Source organism: Callithrix jacchus, chromosome 1 (assembly GCF_049354715.1).
Source record: "Callithrix jacchus isolate 240 chromosome 1, calJac240_pri, whole genome shotgun sequence".
Classification (NCBI taxonomy): Eukaryota; Metazoa; Chordata; class Mammalia; order Primates; family Cebidae; genus Callithrix; species Callithrix jacchus.
In genome coordinates this window covers 158,578,081-158,598,232 of record NC_133502.1, presented here as the reverse complement: position 1 = coordinate 158,598,232, position 20,152 = coordinate 158,578,081, and the positions used below count along the sequence as shown (strand labels likewise).

The following is a 20,152-nucleotide window of genomic DNA, read 5'->3' as shown; positions in this document are numbered from 1 at the left end:
TAAGTTCAGTACCTCAGAATGTGACCTTGATTGAAAATAGGGTAATTGCAGATGTAATTAGTTAAATTATGTTGAGGTCATTAGGCTGAGCTCTAATCCAATGTGATTGCTGTCCTTATAAGAAAGGGAAATTTGGACACAGGGACACACACACAGGAAGAACACCATGTGAAGATAAAGGCAGAGATTAGGCAGTGTTTTTGCAAGCCAAGGAATACCAACGATTGTTAGCAAACCATCAGAAGCAAGGTGAGGGTTATGGAACAGATACTCTCACACAGCCCCAAGAAGAAAGCAACCCTGCTCACACCTTGACCTTGGACTTCTAACTTCCAGAATTGTGAGACAATAATGTGTGTTGCTGAAGACATCCAGTTTGTGGGACTTTGTTATGGCAGCCCTAGCAAACTAACACATACGACCCAGTGAAGATTTGCTCTCCATCTTCCACCAGTCCCCCACATCAAATGACTAGGTCTTGTCTGGTGAATGTCCAAATGTCTCCTAGGTTGAGGCTCTACTCTGCCTCCATTGCCTCTTTAGACGTATTGGGTAATTGGGTGATCAGTAAGCGCAGTGATAGGAGAAGATAGAAAGGGACTTAGTTGACCAAATGCAGCAAGGCTAGGTCAAAGCTGGTGCAAGAGAGCTTTGGGATTCAAAAGGGAAGTGGAAATGGTGGGGCTCGCAAGCAGAGGGTGAGGAGACGCCTAACTTACCACTTGGCAGGAAAACGCTGAGACAGCAGAGATTACACCAAATGTCCAAGGGATGGGGCTGGTCAAAGACTCCCTGGGCTGTGTCCCATGACTGGCTTTGGGGCTAGGTTTTCACCTGGGGTGTGTGTTGGGGTCTGAGTGGAGATCTTGGGGAGATCGTTGCTACTGGGTTTCTTTAGGACATAGCTGTGGGGCACACATCCAAAGCGCTGGCCCTGTGAAGCTGCCAACAGTGTTCTTTCAACTAGTGCAAACCCAACCAGCAGGTTTGCTGAAAAGTGGCCACGTTCCAGTCCAAGATGTGTGAGCTGAGTGGGTGACTCCTTCCCCAGTCCCACTCCCAGCTCTGCCAGGAAATGGGAGACTTCACCATGGCACTGGGAATTGGATTCTTGAGGATCAAACAATAGAAGGACCTGGAATAAGACACCTTCTTGAGCTCCCTGAGGGCTCTGAGCAGCTGGGTTTGCCTTTCTCTTCACTACCCCAGTCCTCCTCTTACTCCTCAGTCTCCCACTCCCCATCGCTCCTTTCCCTGCCTCCTCCTGGCTGTCTCCATCTTCCTCCCTGTCTTCCTTCTCTCGCCCCATTCATCCCCCCTTGCCACTATCACCTCCTTCCTTTATCCTTTCCTCCTTTGCTGCCCCCTTCTTTCCTCTGACCTTTCTTTCTCCTCTTGCTTCCCCTGTCTCCCACCTTTCTCCTCGCTCCATTTCTCCCTCTCCCTACCTCCTCCTCCCCTTCATCCTTCTTCCCCCTTATTTTTCTACCTCCTTTCTCAGTTCCACTCTCCTCTCCACCCTCCTTTTGCCATCACTCCCCCTTCTCCCTCACCACCCCCTCCCTCTCTCTCACCTCCCTGGGCCCTGCCCCACCCAGCTGTGTTTGCTTTTCTCCCGGATCCGGATGAAGGGGTTACGCTGCCCATGCCCAGCCCTGCCCCACTTCTGGCAGTGTGGGTCTCACTTCATGGCTGAGGGCTCCAGGACTCAGGCCCCTGGGAAAGGGCCCCCACTCAGCATCCAGCTCCTGCGATCCCAGTATGAAGGCTTAAAGAGGCAGCAGAGGACCCAGGTCCACCTTCTGGTGCTTCCAAAAGGTAGGGCTGGACAGGTGCTGGGGAAAGAGGGACTGACCATGGGAGGGCTGAGTGGCAGAGCTGCAGGGAGGCAGAGCCAGGGTTTGCCAGCCCTCCCTCCCAGTGGGGAAGAGGAGGGGAGGCAGGCTCAGGGCAGCTCTGCTCAGCTGTCTCACCTTCCACGGGAGCCAGGGGCCTCGGCCAAGCACCTGGCTGCCAGTGCTGTTCCTGGCCTCTGCTCTGATGTTCTGATCTTGCTAGACTGGTCAGCCTGGTGAGCCAGGCTTAGCCCCACTGCTAGCCCAGGTATGGTGATAGGAGCTCTGCTTCCTGGCTGGGTCTAAGTAAGGCACTCCTATAAACCAGAGAAATTCACTCTGGAAGTAGAAGGCATAACATTCCCAACAGACTGGGAACTGTCTGGGCCAGAGGAAGACAAGGGTTCAGAGACCCATGAGGCATCCCAGGCTCATCCAGCCTCAAACAGCAGGCAGGGAGGTATGATCAGACACAGAAACCCTCTACCCCACTCATGGGGAGAAACCGCCTCCCTTTAGGAATTCAGGTTTCATTCCAGGAGGGAATTAGAAGCACAGGGCTCAGAAAGCAAGGGGCTGTCAAATCCCAGCCCTTCATTCTCTAACAGAGGAACAGGTTGAGAGAGAAGGGAAGACACCCTAAAAGATCAAAGCTGAGCTCTGTGGGATTCTGTGGTTATTTGTAGAGTTTGGTGGACTCTTTGGGCTGCCCTTTGCCAGGCCAGACTAGGCAGGAATCAGGGGCCAGAGGGACCTCTCTGTCTAGGGCAGGAAGTATGCTGCCTTTTGGGGACAAAAGTGGCACCTCTGAGCTGAAGGAGCCCATCTCTCACTACCTGGACTGTTGCCAACCAATGGGACCCTGCTGGTGCCTGGAAGGAGTGAGCTGGCACAGCCAAACAGTCACCATCGCTGCAGGGCATGAACGGAAAGGTTCCTAAACCTCTATCCCACCCTTGAGGGAATTTATTCATCCAGTTATTCAACAAACATTTATTAATTTAAATCCCTATCAAATGAAAGCACCATGATTAATATACCTGCAATTCAAACTCACAAATCTAATTACTTAATGGGCATGATCCAAAGACATCTCAAATTCAACATGCCCCCAGAGAATTCACTATCCCCTGTGCTGGTCCTTTCTCCTGCTCCTGGTAACTCAATGCCCTTTCCTATCATTACCAGGTGCTAAATTAGGGTTCATGCAAGGAGTGCCCAGGTGTGGCTTTCTCTGAGAAGACTTCTGACCTCCCAGCTAGGTCAGGGTCTTTTGGGGCATTTTGAGCAGTTTGTAGTTCCACGTTTTTTTGTTTTTTGTTTTTTTGAGATGAATTATCCCTCTATTGCCCAGGCTGAAATGCAGTGGTGCAATCTCAGCTCACTGCAACCTCTACCTCCCAGGTTCAAGCAATTCTCCCTGCCTCAGCCTCCCTAGTAGCTGGATTACAGGTGCCTGCTACCATGCCTGGCTAATTTTTGTATTATTTTAGTAGAGATGAGCTTTCCTCATGTTGGCCAGGCTGGTCTTGAACACTTGACCTCACGTGATCCACCCTTCTTGGCCTTCCAAAGTGCTGGGACTACAGGCATAAGCCACCATGCTCAGCCAAGTTCCACATTTTTTATCTAACTGTGAGAGGCAGTACACTGTCTAACCGAGTGGTCATGTACTGGGTCTTGGAGCACAGCCTAAGTTTGAGTCCCAGCTCTGCCATTTACTTAATGTGCAGCTTAAAGTTACATAAATTTTCTGGGACTCAGTTTCCTCACCTGTCAATTGGGAATAACTGTAGTACCGAAATCATAGGGTTATTGTAGGAACCAAATGAATTAATATGTATGAAGCTCATCAAGGCTTTATGTACTGACTGGCTGAGGACAAGATCACATGTATCACATGCATCTGAGGAGGAAGGCCACTTGAAGCTCTAGCACTGCAAGTGAAGGAGTAGGGAGTTCTTCAGGAAGAAATCAGGGTGAGATGACAAAAATAAGGTGGAAATGATGCTAAGGAGGCAAAAGAGCAATTAATTGTCCCCTACACTTTGGCAACAGGGTAGATGGTGATATCTTTCATTGAGAACACAGGAGAAAAAGGGTTTTAGGAGAGAGAGATAAACTTGTTTTTGAATATACTGCATTGGAGATAGTTGCCTGTAGACCATCCATCCAGCCTGGATCTCATTTGGGCTGGAGATATAGATTTGGGGGTCATTAACATATTGATGGTAACTGAAGCCACGGGCATGGATAAAATTATGGCAAGTCAATGTGTAAATTGATAAGAAACTGGGATGAAAATTAGAGTTCTGGAATACTCAAATATTGAAAGAACAAAAGGAAGAAATCAAGCCAGGGAAGATGGAGAAAGCAGCTAAAATTTGAGAAGAGGGATATCATTCAGCCATAAAAAGGAAAGAAATTCTACCATATGCTGCAACATGGGTAAAACTTGAGGACACTGTGCTGAGTGAAATAAGTCAGTCCCCAAAAGGCAAATACTGTATAATCCCATTTACATGAGGTATGTAACGTAGTCATATTTATAGAGACAGAAAGAAAGTAGAATGGTGGTTGCCAGAGGCTGAGCCATGGGAAGTGGGATGTTATTGTTTAATGCTTATAGAAGGTCAGTTGGGGAAGCTGAAGAGTTCTGGAGACTGGTTCCCCAATAAAGTGAATGTACTGAACACTACTAAACGGTATACTTAAACATGGTTAAGACGGGATATTTATGCTTTCTGCATTTTACTGCAATTGAACACAGTTTAAGTGGTAGAAGAAAATCAAGAGCAATTAATGTAATGAAGCCAAGCTAGTAGAGGAATTTTAGAGGACAGTGATCCTCAGCACCCAGAGCTGCGGAGAGACCCAGGAAGACAGAGTGAGCATTGAGATTGGGCTCCTACTGAAGCTAGAAGTCAATGTCACAAGACATTGGGTGACATTTGGAAGCTCAGAAATGCTAGGAGCTGATCCATGAAAGGAAGGGCTCTGAAATTAGCTTTCTTCATCCTGTCTTAGCATCATACGATGGGCTCAGGTTCTGGAAATGCAGTTACAAGTAGCAGCGTGTCTTCCCTGATGTAACGTAAGTTCCCCAGGGGACCTTGAGCTACTTTCAGAAGTCTGCAGAGCCCCAGTTACCCAAAGTGGTTGGTGTCCCAAAGGAATATGCTTTTGTCACTGTCAGACACTGCGTGACTCACCTTATGTAGAAAAGGGATTAGGGTAGGGCCTTATATCCAGGCTGGATGTTTCATATGACATTTCATTTGACTTTGCCACCAGCCTTGTAAGGCAGCTCCCTTTGTAAGATCTCCCTTTTATAGATGAGGCAATGGAGGCTTGGGGTCTCCTAGTGAGTCAGTGGTGAGCTCAGGTCCAGAATGCATGTCTGCCTGACTCTGGCTGGATGAGAGAGGCTCTACCAGAGGTCTCGGGCAGTTGGGATGAATTTTCATTCTTCTTTCCTCCCTGAGTCTCTCTGCCACTCTCTCCTCTTCTCTTCACCCACTTCCTTCATCCCCACTGAAGAGAGAAATCAAGGAAAGGGGCTGAAAGAAATCAAGGAAAATCAAGAGAAATCAAGGGGTTCAAAATACCCCTTCTCCAATTTGTATCTTCTGGCAAGGTGAATCCCAGGTGGAGAATGAAGAAACTATTATAGATACTGAGTACAGTTCCTTCATCCCCAGTCCCCGACTGACCAAAACCAAAATAGATAAAAAACATGAGTGAGAACCATCCAAGATGGCCGATCGCTAACATCTCGGGATTGCAGCTCCCAGTGAAAGCTCAGAGAATGAGAGGACGCCACACTTTCAGACAAATTTTGGTTGCTCACGGAGCAGAAGATTCCTAGTGGAGGAGCTCCACAGGTTGCCAGCGTGACTCTTGTGGCAGGCACAGCAGTTTTGCTGGCACCTCGGCGCGGTAGCCCTCGGTGCAGAGTAAACGGGACTGGTTCCCCTTCTGACCAAGGTTTGGAGCTCCAGGAAGGCAGAGTCGCCTATTACGGACTCAAGAAGGAAGCCAGACCGGAGATTCCTGGGCAGAAAAGCACCATCAGTCTTACTGCCGCTGTTTTGGCCTGCGCAGTGGGTTGCTCATATTTCGGCCCTGGGAATTAACAACTTGGACGTCCACTCAGAGACCTAATTTGAAAGTTGGTAATTACAAAGACGACAGGTGGATAAATTTACAATGATGGGAAGAAACCAGCGTAAAAAGGCTGAGAATACTCAAAATCAGAACGCCTCTCCCTCTAAAGAGGATCACAGTTCTTCATCAACAAGGGAACAAGACTTGATGGAAAATGAGTGCATCCCATTAACAGAATCAGGCTTCAGAAGATATATAATAAGAAACTTCTGTGAGTTAAAATAACATGTTGTAGCCCAATGTAAAGAAACTAAGAACTTTGAAAAAAGGTTTGATGAAATCCTAATGAGAATAGACAACTTAGAGAGGAATATAAGTGAATTAATGGAACTGAAGAATACAATGCAGGAACTCCGAGAAGTATGCACAGGTTTAAACACTCGAATTGTTCAAGCAGAAGAAAGGATATCAGAGGTAGAAGTCCAACTTAATGAAATAAAACAAGAAGACAAGATTAGAGAAAAAAGGATAAAAAGGAATGAGCAAAGTCTCCAGGAAATGTGGGACTATGTGAAAAGACCAAATTTACATTTGATAGGTGTACCTGAATGCGACGGAGAGAATGGATCCAAGCTGGAAAATATTCTTCAGGATATTATTCAGGAAAATTTTCCTAAACTAGCAAAGCAGGACACTATTCAACCCCAGGTAATACAGAGAACACCACAAAGATATTCCTCAAGAAGAGCAACCCCAAGGCACATAATCGTTAGATTCACCAGGGTTGAAACGAAGGAGAAAATACTAAGGGCAGCCCGAGAGATAGGTCAGGTTATGCACAGAGGCAAGCCTATCAGACTTACAGCAGATCTCTCAACAGAAACTCTACAAGCCAGAAGAGAGTGGGGGCCAATATTCAGCATCCTTAAAGAACAGAACCTTCAGCCCAGAATTTCATATCCAGCCAAACTAAGCTTCACAACTGAAGGAAAAATAAAATCTTTTATGAACAAGCAAGTACTCAGAGATTTTATTACCACCAGGCCTGCTTTACAAGAGCTTCTGAAAGAAGCATTACACATAGAAAGAAACAACCAGTATTAGCCTTTCTAAAAATATACCAAAAAGTAAAGAGCATCAACATAAAGAAGAATTTACATCAACGAATGGATAAAATAGCCAGTTAACATCAAATGGCAGTAACCCTAAATTTAAATCGACTAAATCCCCCAATCAAAAGATACAGCCAAAACCCAATGGCATGATACATCCAGACCCATTTCACATGCAAGAATACAAAAAGACTCAAAACAAAGGGATGGAGAAAGATTTACCAACCAAATGGAGAGCAAAAATAAATAAATAAATAAATAGCAGGAGTTGCAATTTTTGTATCTGATAAAATAGATTTTAAAGAACAAAGATATAGTGGTAAAAGGATCAATGCAACAGCAAGAGCTAATGATCCTAACACCCAGATACATAGAGACTTAGACTCAATGAGACAGAAAATTAATAAGGATATCAAGGACTCGAACTCAGATCCGGAACAAGTAAACTTAATAAATATTTATAGAGCTCTCCACTTTAAATACACAAAATATACATTCTTGTCAATACCACATCACACCTACTCATAGGTTTAAATGAAACATTGATTGGTCATTAATACCCACTTTTTTTAGAATAAAGCAACATTTCCGTTCTCTCTCCCTCTTTTTCTTCCTCTTTCTTCCTCTCCTTCACTCCTTTTTTTTCTTTCCTTGTCTCAAAAAAAGAAAAAAAAGAAATCAACTTGTAGACCTCTAGATCCAGGTCGGCAATGTCTCTCTCATTGCTTGATTTCCTTCCTTCCCTTCTTTCCCTCCCTCCCTTCCTCCCTCCCTTCCTCCTTTCCTCCCTTCCTGCCTTCCTCCCTTCCGGAAAAAAAAAAAAAAGCATGATATGAAATTTCCCTGTACTTTTCAGACAATTATCCTAATTCTATTTTGCTTGTGAAGAACAGGCAAAACATCCCAAGATGTGGAGGGTACTGCCGTGGAAGGCTCAGGGTGATTCTCAGCAGGGGATGCACTGGGATGGGGTCCCAGGGTACCTCCCAGCCGAACTCTCCTTTCCTCTGAACCGCAGGCTGGGATTAACAGTTGATCAGCCCTGTCCACCTTCAGTCCTTTCCTCCTAAACTCATGATGGGAGAGGATGCCAGTTCCTGGGTTCTCCCATCATGTCTTTCTTCCTTCTTTGTTCTCAGATAAGTACATAACATGTTGGATATTTGTGAAACTTTCCTTCATTCCATGCTGGAAAATAATCCTAAGGAACTAATGCAGTTACAAAGCAGGAACAACCCTTCAGAGCCTCACACTGGAGTTGGTGTTGACAGGACGGTAGCTGTTGGCTGAGGTGGCTGCTGCTGGTCTTCTGTTCTTTTGGATGCCTGGAATTGGAGCTCAGGGGCTTCCTTCTGACTTTTTCTTCCAATAGCATCTCCCCATTCTTGCTCTGCACATTGTCACTTCCAGGGTCTCCCGTGATAACAGATACCAGAACAGGCAAGTGAACCTAAGTGACCTCTCTGAGGAGCTCCATGCTGGTCACACACCTGATTTCTATAAGGAAAATGACTTTCCATCGTTCCTACCGCCTCACTGCCAGCAAGAGTTGACAATGAACTATCTTACTTCACTAGGTGGTTTTAAAAAAATGTCCCCAAGAAAGAAAAGAGATATTGACCTGCCTCCTCCACCCTAAAGCCAGATCTGAGAAGCAGTAAATGCTGCAGATATCCTCCCAGAGCGGTGCCTGTGGACGAGGAAAAGGATCATGATTGGTTCTCTAAAAGGAGCTGCTTCAATACACAGCTCCTCCCTCTTCTGCCTTGGGTGGTAAACTCACTATTAGAATCCCAGGACACAGCCAGGTGTGGTGGCTCACGCCTGTAATCCCAACACTTTGGGAGGCTGAAGTGCGTGGATTACTTGAGATCAGGAGTTCAAGACCAGCCTGGCCAACATGGTAAAACCCCGTCTCTACTAAAAATACAAAAATTAGTCAGGTGTCTAATTTTCTTCTAATTCCCAGCTACTTGGGAGGCTGAGGCAGGAAAATCACTTGAACCCAGGAGGCAGAGGTTGCAGTGAACCGAGATTGCACCACTGCATTCCAGCCTAGGCAACAGAGCGAGACTCCATCTCAAAAACAAAAAAAGGAATCCCAGGACACAAAACCCCATAAGTTAAGTTAATCTTTTCCACTGGTAAGCATTGAGCATATGTGAATCCACATGTGTGTGAGTCTGCGTGTGCCCTTGTTCCTTGCCTTTCTTTTAGCCCCTAGTGCTAGTTCCCTATCTCCTCCCAGAGTTTACTCCCTCACTTCAGTGTTTGAGCCTCTATTATGCTTGAGATTTTTCATAGCATTGATTGCCACCTGAAATTTTATTATAAATATGCATTTGCTTATGGTCTTTCTACTCAACTAGGACACATCCAGGAAGGTGTGGGTTTTGTCTCAATGTTCATTGCTGTATTTCCAGGACCTGAAATAGATAATGCCTGGTACATATTAAGTGCTCAATAAATATGTGTTGAATGAATGAATAATAGTGTGTGTGTAAATATATATGGATGAGGTGTGAAAGGGCATGTGTGTGAGCATGCAAGTGAGGCCTCGTGTGTTTCCGTGTGTGTACACATGTACACACATGCAATGTACCAGGAACCTTCTAGGGATGGCCCTCCTTCAGCTTGAAAGCAATGAGACCCCCCTAAGTGCCCCTTTCCCTTCCAGTAATGACCCTGCTTGTGCTTTCTCTTTTCAGGAGGTAACACGCCTGCTCCTGCAGAATCGATGGTCAATGCTGTTTGGATTAACAAGGAGAGAAGGAGCTCACTGTCCCTGGAAGAGACAGATTCTGAGACAGAGGGGAGGCTGGAGAAGGCTGGCCAGGGCTGTCTTCAGGCCCCCAAGTCTTCCTGGCACACACACCTAGAGATGCATCGTTTGGTCCAAACCTTCCCCCAGGATACCAGTCATCAAGTACATCATAGGGGCAAGCTTGTGGGAGCTGGCCAAAGGCTCCCTCCTGAAGGAGATGCACACTTATTTGAAACCAATCAGATGACTCAACAAGGAACTGGAATCCCAGAGCATGCCCAGCTTCCATGCCAGGTGGGCAATACCCAAACAAAGGCAGTGGAATCTGGCTTAAAATTCAGCACTCCATGTCCGCTTTCCATAAAGGACCAACACAGGTCTGGCAAACCAGCCTACTATCCATTTCCCCAGATGAAAACTCCCAGGATCTCCCAAGCTGCCCGGAACCTGGGCTTATATGGCTCAGCCTGAAGCTCTCTATTCTGCCAGATGTCTTGGCCTTGAGGCCACCTATGGCCTCATGGAACAACCAAGTAGGCAGAACCATGACTAGGTATCCAGCTATGAGCAAGAACTGGATTCAGCCAATTATAGGAATTGTGGGAGATAAACTTCACAGTGGGAACATGGTCTTACTCTTTCAATAAGAAGAGACTGCTCAGGCCAAATTGCTCACAGTTTAGGATGAAGAGGACTGTTTGGTCAGTGCAGCCCCATTCTGACATTGCTATGAGGTCCTGGATATGCATTCCTTGGGGACGACCAGTAAGACGTCTGCTCCATCCCTGGAACTGCAGAAATCTGAAACGTAACCAGGGACTCTAGCCAATGGAATTCCTTAGCAATGCCCATGGGTCAATTACATGGGCATTCTTGTGTTCAATGTCTTCTGATGATTTCTCACATACTCTGGAGAAGACAAGCTCTGAGAATTCAGACACTTTTTCTGGTGGCCGTGTTTGGGGGCCACCTCACTTAGAAGTCACAACACTTATAGACAGTAATCACCTCATTTCAATTTGAACTTCCCAAAGTATGGTCACCCTGGGTAAGAAGGTCAGATCAATGGTCTACCATTTTGTCTGTTTAAGGGGTCTTTAGAAAGCACTGATCATCTGTCACTGCTCACTGAGACATGTACATTTCAGCATCATCACAGATTTATCTCTTTCCTTCTGTCTCTCCCTCCTTCCCTCTGTCTCTCCCTCCCTCCCTTCCTCTCTCCCTCCCTCCCTTTCATTCCTCTTCCTTCCTCTCTTTTTTCCTCTCTCCCCTCCTTCCTGCCTTTCTCTCTCTCTCTCTCTGCAAATTAACTTATTAAAAAACTGCCAGTTATTAAAGATATATAATGATGGGATCCTGAGCAAAAAGAGGCAAAGAAATGCTCCTGCTTGAAACATATGTCTTCCCTATAGACTGCCTCCTGTTTAGCCAACTTGGATCACTCAGATCCTTCCAGGGATCAAATGCATATTTTTAAACCTAAGACCAAGCAAAGCAGGTGTTACTTGGATGATAGGAAAAAAAGCTTGTCTTTCCTGGTTAATGTTTAGCTTCAGTAATGCTATTTAAACACACGGAAGGTGCCTTTCCCTCATATCAGATGCTTTCTCTGTGAAGTTTCACCCCCACCTTTCTTTTCTCCCCATGGCAATTCAGTCTTGCCCATCTACATCCAGAGTTCTTAACTAGTAGTGTCATTACCTGTCAAAAACATGTAGGTGCTTTCTTGGACCTCCCAGAAATCCACTCCAATTTGGGGGTTCCTTGTGATTCCTTTTGTGAATAATCAACACAATTCAGTTTTTTAAAAATATTCTAATAAAAAGGAAAATTTCTCATAAACCTTTGTCCTTTGGTTTTTAAAGAAGTGTCCCACAGGTAATGTATCTTTCTATAGGTTTGTTTTTGTTTTCATTTTTTTTGAGACAGAGTTTCACTCTGTTGCCCAGGCTGGAGTGCAGTGGTGTAATCTTGGCGCACTGCAACCTCTGCCTCCAAGGTTCAAGCTATTGTCTTGCCTCAGCCTCCCAAGTAGCTGGGATTACAGGCATGCACCACCATGCTGGCTAATTTTTTGTATTTTTAGTAGAAACAGGGTTTCACTATGTTGGCTAGTCTGGTCTTGAACTCCTGACCTCAGGTGACCTGCCCACCTTGGCCCCCCAAAGTGCTGGGATTGCAGGTATTCACCACCACGTCCAGCCTATTTCTATAGTGTTTTTAAAATCCTTCTTTATTCCTTGTTACAAAGGCTCCTGCAGATGTGGCAGCAGGTGCAGGCCACCTCTATCCTGCCGACAATGTGATGAAGAGTGCGTGAACTGTGCAGTCAGCAGACTTAGATTTTAACACAGCCATTCCTGATCAAGTATGATTTGGACCAAGTTAATCTCTCAGCTTCGGTTTCATCATCTGTAAAATGAAGACAATGTTTTTGTTTTGTTTTGTTTTGTTTGAGACAGGGTCTTGCTCTCTCACCCAGGTTGGAGTGTAGTGGCGCAATCTCGCATCACTGCAACCTCTACCTCCCAGGCTCAAGCAATCCTCATCACCTCGGCTTCCTGTGTAGCTGGGACCACTGGTGCACACCACCACACCCAGCTAACTTCTGTATTTTTAGGAGAAACAAGGTTTAGACATGTTGCTCAGGTTGGTCTCAAACTCCTGAGCTCAGGAGATCCACCTGCCTCAGCCTCCCAAAGTGCTAGAATTACAGGCATGAGCCACTGCGTCCGGCCCAATACTTAACTTTTGAGAGGATTGGAAATAATGCATGTAAAAGTTCCTGGCACTCTTGGTGGGAGGTAGCAATTGTTATTTTTAAAAGTTTATTACTTTTAAACATCCCTGTTTTCACCTCCTACTCAACATCTACCCTCTGCAAGCTGCTTCTGCTCCCACAAAGACTGAAGATCACTGGCCACTTCCTTCTCTCCAAATTCAGTGGCTTCTTCTACGTCCTTCTTCTCTTTTATTTCTGCAGCATTTATGATGACTGTCGCCATGGACTCCCTGTGCCTTCTTCCATTTCTCTGTTAGTTTGGGGCTGTCCCTTACCCATCTATGAGCTCTTTTAAGTCAGGAAAAGTGTTTGACTTTTCTTATTTCCCCAGCACTTAGAATAAGGCTTGGCAAATCGAATGGTCAATACGTGATTGTCAAATGAGTAAGTTAGAGAACCACTGCCATATCCTCTTAGTTTTATCCACCCAACAGCCAAACTCTGCTCCCTCTCTTTAATTTATAGACTGTTCCTGTTTCAGACTTAGATGTTTTATTTTTCCTTTAATGTGTTCTCACTTAAGAATCAAAGCAGAACAAGGTGTGGAAGTAAGAGTGTGCCAGGAACAGGATGTGTAATGACGGTGACGGACACAATATCCTGATGTGTTTCAGAAGCTGGATGAAGGCTGCTGGGATACGACACAGTGACCAAGGGAGAGAGTAGGTGCTAGGGCAGTGTGTCATTCAGGACAGGCTATGATTTGCTGCAGTAACAAACAACCCACAAATATCACCACAGAAGCTCATTTTTCACTCCTACAATGTTCACTGTGGATTTGGGCAAACTTCCAGGGCCATTCTTCTCTGTGTATTCTCCACTATTAAGACTTCCCAACCTCATGGCACCACCTTGTCAATACTCAAAAAAAGAGTTCCAGGCTGGCATGGCGGTTCATGCAGGTAAACCCAGCACTTTGGGAGGCCAACGTGGCTGGATTGCTTGAGATCAGGAGTTTGAGACTAGCCTGGAAACATGGTGAAACCCTCTCTCTACCAAAAATACAAAAATTAGCTGGGCGTGTTGACATATGCCTGTTATTCCAGCTATCTGGGAGGCTGAGACATGATAATTGCTTGAACCTGGGAGGCAGAGGTTGGAGTGAGTTGAGAACACACCACTGCACTCCAGCCTGGGTGACAGAGTGAGACTCTGTCTCAAAAAAAAAAAAAAAAAACACTGAGTTCCATAATCAGTATAACATGAGAAGGAAGTATGTTGGTTGTGCACTGGTTCCTAAATGACTTTTGCTCATATTTCATTGTCCAAAGCAAGTCACATGGTTAGATCTTCACTTCAAGGGTACAAAGAACTGCAATCATCCCAGGTGCCTGGCAGGAGAGAAGAAATGGGAACCTGGCTGAGCGGCACTGCAGACTAACACAGGTAGAAGGAGTCAGGTCATTGGGGGCCGTGGGTGTCATACAACAGTAGATTTCATTCTGAATACAATGAGTAGCCATCGAAGGGTTTACATGGGAGAATAAAATGATTTGATTTGTGCTTTAATCAAATGATTGGTTGTTCTATAGAGAATGAGTTGAGGGTCAAGTTAAGAGGCAATATCAGCTAAGAAATGACCAGGGCAAGTTGAGTGGGAGAGATACAGTTAGCTCACGCAAGGTCAGGAGCAGAAGAGATGGAGAAATGGCGGGTATATTTGATATATATTTTGGAGACATAGGAAATAGGATTTGCTGAAGGAAAACTATAAATTCAATGTGAAGGACATGGACTTTGAGATTTCCATAAGATACAAATGAAGATATGAAGTAGGCAAGTGGATAAATGAGACTAGAGTTTGGGGGTGAGAATATGAACACAAGGGTTGTCAGTATGTGAAGGTACTTAACAGAGTGAGAAAGGATACGTTTCCCTATGCAGACTATAGAGAGAAGACAGGGTTCCTAATGAGTCCTGAAAACATCCAATTTACTTAGGAGAAAAATCTCTAAAGATTTTTCCAATTCTTAGGAAAGGTGGGATTGAGGGAGAAGGAGTGAAGAACACTGAGGAGTGGCTGGGGAGAAAGGAGAGCCAGGAGGGTCACAGAGCTCAAGAAGCAAGAGCTACCGCCAAGTCACTGTGCAGGTCACACTCCCCTATATGAACATCTCTCACAGATCCCCATTTTCTAGAGCCCACATGTTTCAGCTTGGAGCTGCTTTTTCTTGAGTATGGGTGTGAGAGGCCAGAGTCAGAGAGGCAATGCTGGTTGTGTGAAAACTCTTCATCCAGGCACAGGCAAAGTCATTGTCCCCATATTCAGGTCAGAGCTGACTGACAGTCCCCAAGGCTGGCTTGAGGGCGTCTTTGCCCCAAAATGGCTTTCCCCTCAGGACAGTCATCTCTAAACCTGTGGTGGGGCTGAGGACTGAGTGTTCCTTGTCTCAGAGCTTAAAGGAAAAAGGGGAAGGGGAAGGGCTGAGCTTTGAATCCTTCCACTCCCTTCCCACGGCTATTCCTGTCAAGAGCATTGGAACCATTTGATTCTCAATCACACACTCACAGGCTTCTCCTCCTGTTAATCCGTGGGCTCCCAAACCTGCTTGGGGTGAAGGGCTCAGGTCCCTGTGAGGGCTGCCACACCACCTGCCTCTCTGATTTTCCTTCCCATGCTGGCCAGGACTGGAGCTAACCTCTTTTCACACTCTCCAAGTGTTAGTGAGTCAACAGAATAGGGTCAGGAGGCAGGGAACCTAAGGCTGATTCATGCTGACTTCTTAGAACTAAATCAAAAGGAAAACACCAACTTTCCACTCCCAAGTAACAAAAGGACCAAAGGCTACTCCCTTAGCAACCCTCTACTTTCCTTCACCATTTTTCTTCATGGTAGATGAAAAATTGAAAGTATCTCTGATTGGTCCCCTCCAGCAACCATTAATCAGGCAGTCGCAGGCCAAGTCTTCCTATTTGCATAGGAGTATAACTTTGTAACTTCACTTCAATCTCTTATTGGTCACTTCCCACAACCAATCAGACGTTTGCATAGGGTGTAACACTTCAGCCTCTGATTGGTCTCCTCCTGCAACCAACCAGACTAATAGTGGGCCACTACTTTGTTTACATAGGGTGTACACCAAGTAACCAATGGGAGACTTCTAGAGGATATTTAAACCCCAGAAAATTCTGTAACCAGTCTCTTGATCCCCTGTGCTCCGGCTCACTCCCACCCTGTGGAGTGTACTTTTGTTTTTAGTAAATCTCTGCTTTTGCTGCTTCATTCTTTCCTTGCTTTGTTTGTACATCTTGTCCAATTCTTCATTCAAAATGCCAAAAATCTGGACACTCTCCACCGATAACATTAGCAGAAGAAGGTTTTTCTCCTCTCCACCCTGCCTAAGGTTGAGAACAATCAACTCACATTGTAAATCCTGCATCAGGCAGGCCACTTTACTTAGGTTTTCCCAGCCTTCTACTTCCCAGTGAGGACTATCCATGTGGCTGCCTGGCATGTATCATGCTTCATTCTCCCCTGGCAGAAGGAGGACGGATCAGGCTCCAGTCTCAGAACTACTGTTAGTAGAGGTGTGACCTTTGCCAGATGAATTGAAGCCAGAGATTTTAGAGCCAAATCTCAGAGCCACAGATTTCCCAGTTTAACTGAAGGCAATGATCTTCCCTGGGGTGGAAAAGGACAGGGAGGAGAGATGTTTCCCCTAAGTTAGAAGAAGAAAAGGTCTTTTTCCAAGGACAGCTACTAACTCAGCTGAGTCCAGCCGCTTCTTCCCCACTCGGGGACAGGCTGTCCTCACACTATCTCAGTCAGATTCCCTAATTTCTCAGTCACTTCCTGACATTAAAGCCATTTATTCCAGTTGTTAAAACTTGGAACTGTTCAAATGTTAAAGTTCATCTCATAGTCGAGTCAGAGTCTACCAATCTTCACCTCTTCCCAGCACAGCCTTGATTGATGCCTTTAAGGCTGGAGGGAGCGGCTCATTCCCACACCCTTCTTTCTCTGTTTACACTGCTTTTTGACAATGGGGTAGGAAGGATGGAGAGGAAGCACAGATAGCCCTTCATGTGACTGGCCATGGCTTAGTTTTGGTCTCTTCCCTTGGCCATTTATGCTGGCCTGGCTCATCATCTATAGGCTTGGTGTGGACAAGCCCCAATGGGTGGTGGCCCCAGTGGCCTCCTGCTGAGGAGGGGCTCATCCCAAGCAGCCCACTAGCATGGGGAATCCCTTGAGAAGATGGTTATGCCTGGTCAAGCTGCCTCCACCCATTGCATCAAGAGTCCATTCTCTTTACGTGTTGCCCCAGGTTCATCTACCTCTGCTAGCCCAGCTGGGCCTGTAGACACATAGGCAGGAGGCATATTCTGTACCTATGTGAGGTGATCATCCCTGCACCTTCTCTTTCTGGCCATTCTATACTGTCCTGTTTCCACTGGAGTCTCTTCTTTCTCCCAAGCAATCATCTAATGGGAGGATAATGTGTCAGTTCTCCTCCTTGTGGACACTACCATCTATCTCTCTCTCTTTCTGTCTCTCTCTCTCTCCCTTCTTCCCTCCATCCCTCCCCGCTTCCTGCCTGCCTGCCTTCTCTCTCTCTCTTTCTCGCTTTCTCGCTTTCTTTTTTGAGGCGGAATTTTGCTCTTGTCATCCAGGCTGGAGTGCAATGGTGCAATCTTGGCTCTGCAACCTCCGCCTCCCAGGTTCAAGTGATTTCCTGCCTCAGCCTCCCAAGCAACTGGGATTATAGACATATGTCACCACACTGGCTAATTTTTTTTTTTTGTATTTTAGAAGAGATGGGGTTTCACAATGTTGGCTAGGATGCTCTTGAACTCCTGACCTCAAGTGATCTGCCTGCCTTGGCCTCCCAAAGTGCTAGGATTACAGGTGTGAGCCACCATGTTCAGCCAACATTACCATCTTTAAAAGAGAGGTTCTTTGCCCTCCCTTTTCCCACCTTGGCTTTGAGAAGAACTAGTCAAGTAGGGTATGTGTGTATGTGGTCTGTTCTTTTCTTTTCTTTTGAGATAGGGTCTCACTCTCTCACCCAGGCTGGAGTGCAGTGGTGTGATCACAACTCACTGTAGCCTCAACCTTCCAGGCTCAAGTGATCCTCCCACCTCAGCTTCCTGAATAGCTGGGACTATCCATGCATACCATGCCCAGCTAATGTTTGTATTTTTTGTAAAGACAGGGTCTCACTATGTTGCCCAGGCTGGTCTTGAACTCCTTGACTCATCTCCCTGTATCAGCCTCTCAAAGAGCTGGGATTACAGGCATGAGCCATAGTGCCTGGTCTTACCCAGGTGTTTAATTCCATGGAGAAGAGAAAAGAGAATGAGCTCCATAAAAGCACTGAATGTCCCTGTTGGGGCTCAGAAAACAGTGCCCCCAAGAGAAGGCCTCGGAAGCAGAAACTTTCCTCTGACCTTCTCCTGCCCTCCTGTCTCTCAGTGCCATTGTTCCCCAGGGCTAGTCATAGAAACTAGAATGCCTCTTCCCTAAGGTTGGTCATAAAAACCAGAACCCTGGCCTGGCACAGTGGCTTGCACCTGTAATTCCAGCACTTTGGGAGGCTGAGGCAGGTGGATCACCTGAGGTCAGGAATTCGAGACCAGCCTGGCCAACATGGTGAAACCCCATCCCAACTAAAAATACAAAAATTAGCCAGGCATGGTGGTGGGTGCCTGTAATCTCAGCTACTTGAGAAGCTGAGGCAGGAGAATTGCTTCAACTTGGGAGGCAGAGGTTGTAGTGAGCCAGGATCAAGCCACTGCACTCCAACCTGGGCAACAGAGCAAGACTGTCTCAAAAAAAAAAAAAAAAAAAAAAAAGAAAGGGAAAAAAGGGAAACAGCACTCCTTTCCCCCAAAGCCAGGCATAAAACTTAAAAATATTACTCTAATTTTCCCTTTGCCTTTCTGTGTAAAAACTGGCCATAAAGAAATGATATGGGCCAGGCACAGTGGCTCACGCCTATAGTCCCAGCACTTTGGGAGGCTGATGCAGGCAAATCATGAGGTCAGAAGTTCAAAACCAGCCTGACCAACATGGTGAAACCTCATCTCTACTAAAAATACAAAAATTAGCTAGGCATGGTGGCTCGCACCTATAATCCCAGCTACTCAGGGGCTGAGACAGGAGAATTGCTTGAACCTGAAAGGTGGAGATTGCAGTAAGATGAGATTGCAACACTGCACTCTAGCAAAAAAAAAAAAAAAAAAGAAAGAAAGAGGAAAGAAATGACCTCATCAGCTTGTTTGACTGTTGGTAAGAAGACCCCCATTCCAAAGAGGGTTCTGCCCCATACCCAAAAAGAGAGGCCTGGAAGAATCTAGCAAGGCAGGCCTTGCTGGGCTCCCCTGTCTGTTAGCATTAGATTGTACCCTTTTTCTCCAATCATATTTCTACACAGCTGTCCATACTTTCTTGAACCTAAGTGCAAAAATGAAGAATTTCCCCTGTATTTTGGGGTCTTCATTCTGAAGACTCCTGTGTGTACACATGAAATATACTTGTATGCCCTTTTTCCTATTAATCAGTCTGTCTCATGTCAGTGATTTTTCAGTAAATCTTTAGGGAGCCAACACCCTTGGCCCACACATCCCCAAAAGGCAGCCTTCTTCCAGCCTCGTATCACTAAGGGGAAAATGTCCATTCAGTCAACCTTTTCCATTGTGCTGAAATGACATCTGTGTCTCAGCAAGCTCTAGGGCTGTGGCTCTGAAACTTTGGCATGCATCAGAATCACCTAGAGGGCTTCTTAAAACAGTGATGATCCCCACTTCCAAAGTTTGATTCAGTGGCAGGTGGCGTAGGGAGAAGAATTTGCATTTCTGACCAGTTCCCAGGTGATGCTGGGACCACACTTTGAGAATCACTGCTCTTAGGGATATATATGGGTGGTATAAAAAACTGGCAATTCTTAGGCTTCTTTCCTACCTCTTGTTTTCAGCTGTGGATTATACACCCCACTCAGGCGTAGAGTAGGAAGATCCTATTGGCACCAAAATGACCCTGTTATAGTAGCTATTCAACACTGTAATCCCACCCCACCCTGACCCCCGGCTCTCACAGATGGAGTGGACCTGGGGTCAGGCATGGAACACTGTCACCATTCTCACTGTGCCTCAGCTCGATGGGAGGGCACTGCTTCTGTTTTCTAGTAGGAATTAAATCCTCCAGCAGCCCCCCTACAGCTTGCCTTTCAGAAGCTGAGCTGAGCTGTTGATTGGGTGCAAAGCTACTTTGGGAGACCGAGGCGGGCAGATCACTTGAGATCAGGAGTTCAAGACCAGCCTGGCCAACATGGTGAAATGCTGTCTCTACTAAAAATACAAAACTCCCTCCACTTTCTAAGTCCAGAACTTCTTTCCTGGGCATCTTGATTCCAGGCAGAATATGTAGAGAAAATATTGCAACTTGCCTGTGGCTGCCTCCTCACCCTCCCTCTAGGCACTCAGGCTCCTGGGGGTCTCCCCTCTAGGGAACCAGCTGCATCCACTGAAACCAACTTAAGACTCTACTTTAGGAAAGGACTTATTGCAAGGTCCCTGCTTGCTCACAAACTAGGACTTCGTTAGTACT

The 20,152-nt window shown here is 46.0% G+C and overlaps 1 protein-coding gene across 1 annotated transcript; it reads left to right on the top strand.

The window, feature by feature from the left end:
• The first annotated feature begins 992 nt into the window (after positions 1-992).
• C1H9orf152 (chromosome 1 C9orf152 homolog) lies at positions 993-11,659 on the top strand. Its single transcript, XM_002743190.6, has 2 exons — positions 993-1,818; positions 9,763-11,659. Exons 1-2 carry the CDS (start codon positions 1,626-1,628, stop codon positions 10,287-10,289), a joined length of 720 nt encoding a protein of 239 aa, XP_002743236.4. The 5' UTR covers positions 993-1,625; the 3' UTR covers positions 10,290-11,659.
• Positions 11,660-20,152: the final 8,493 nt, after the last annotated feature.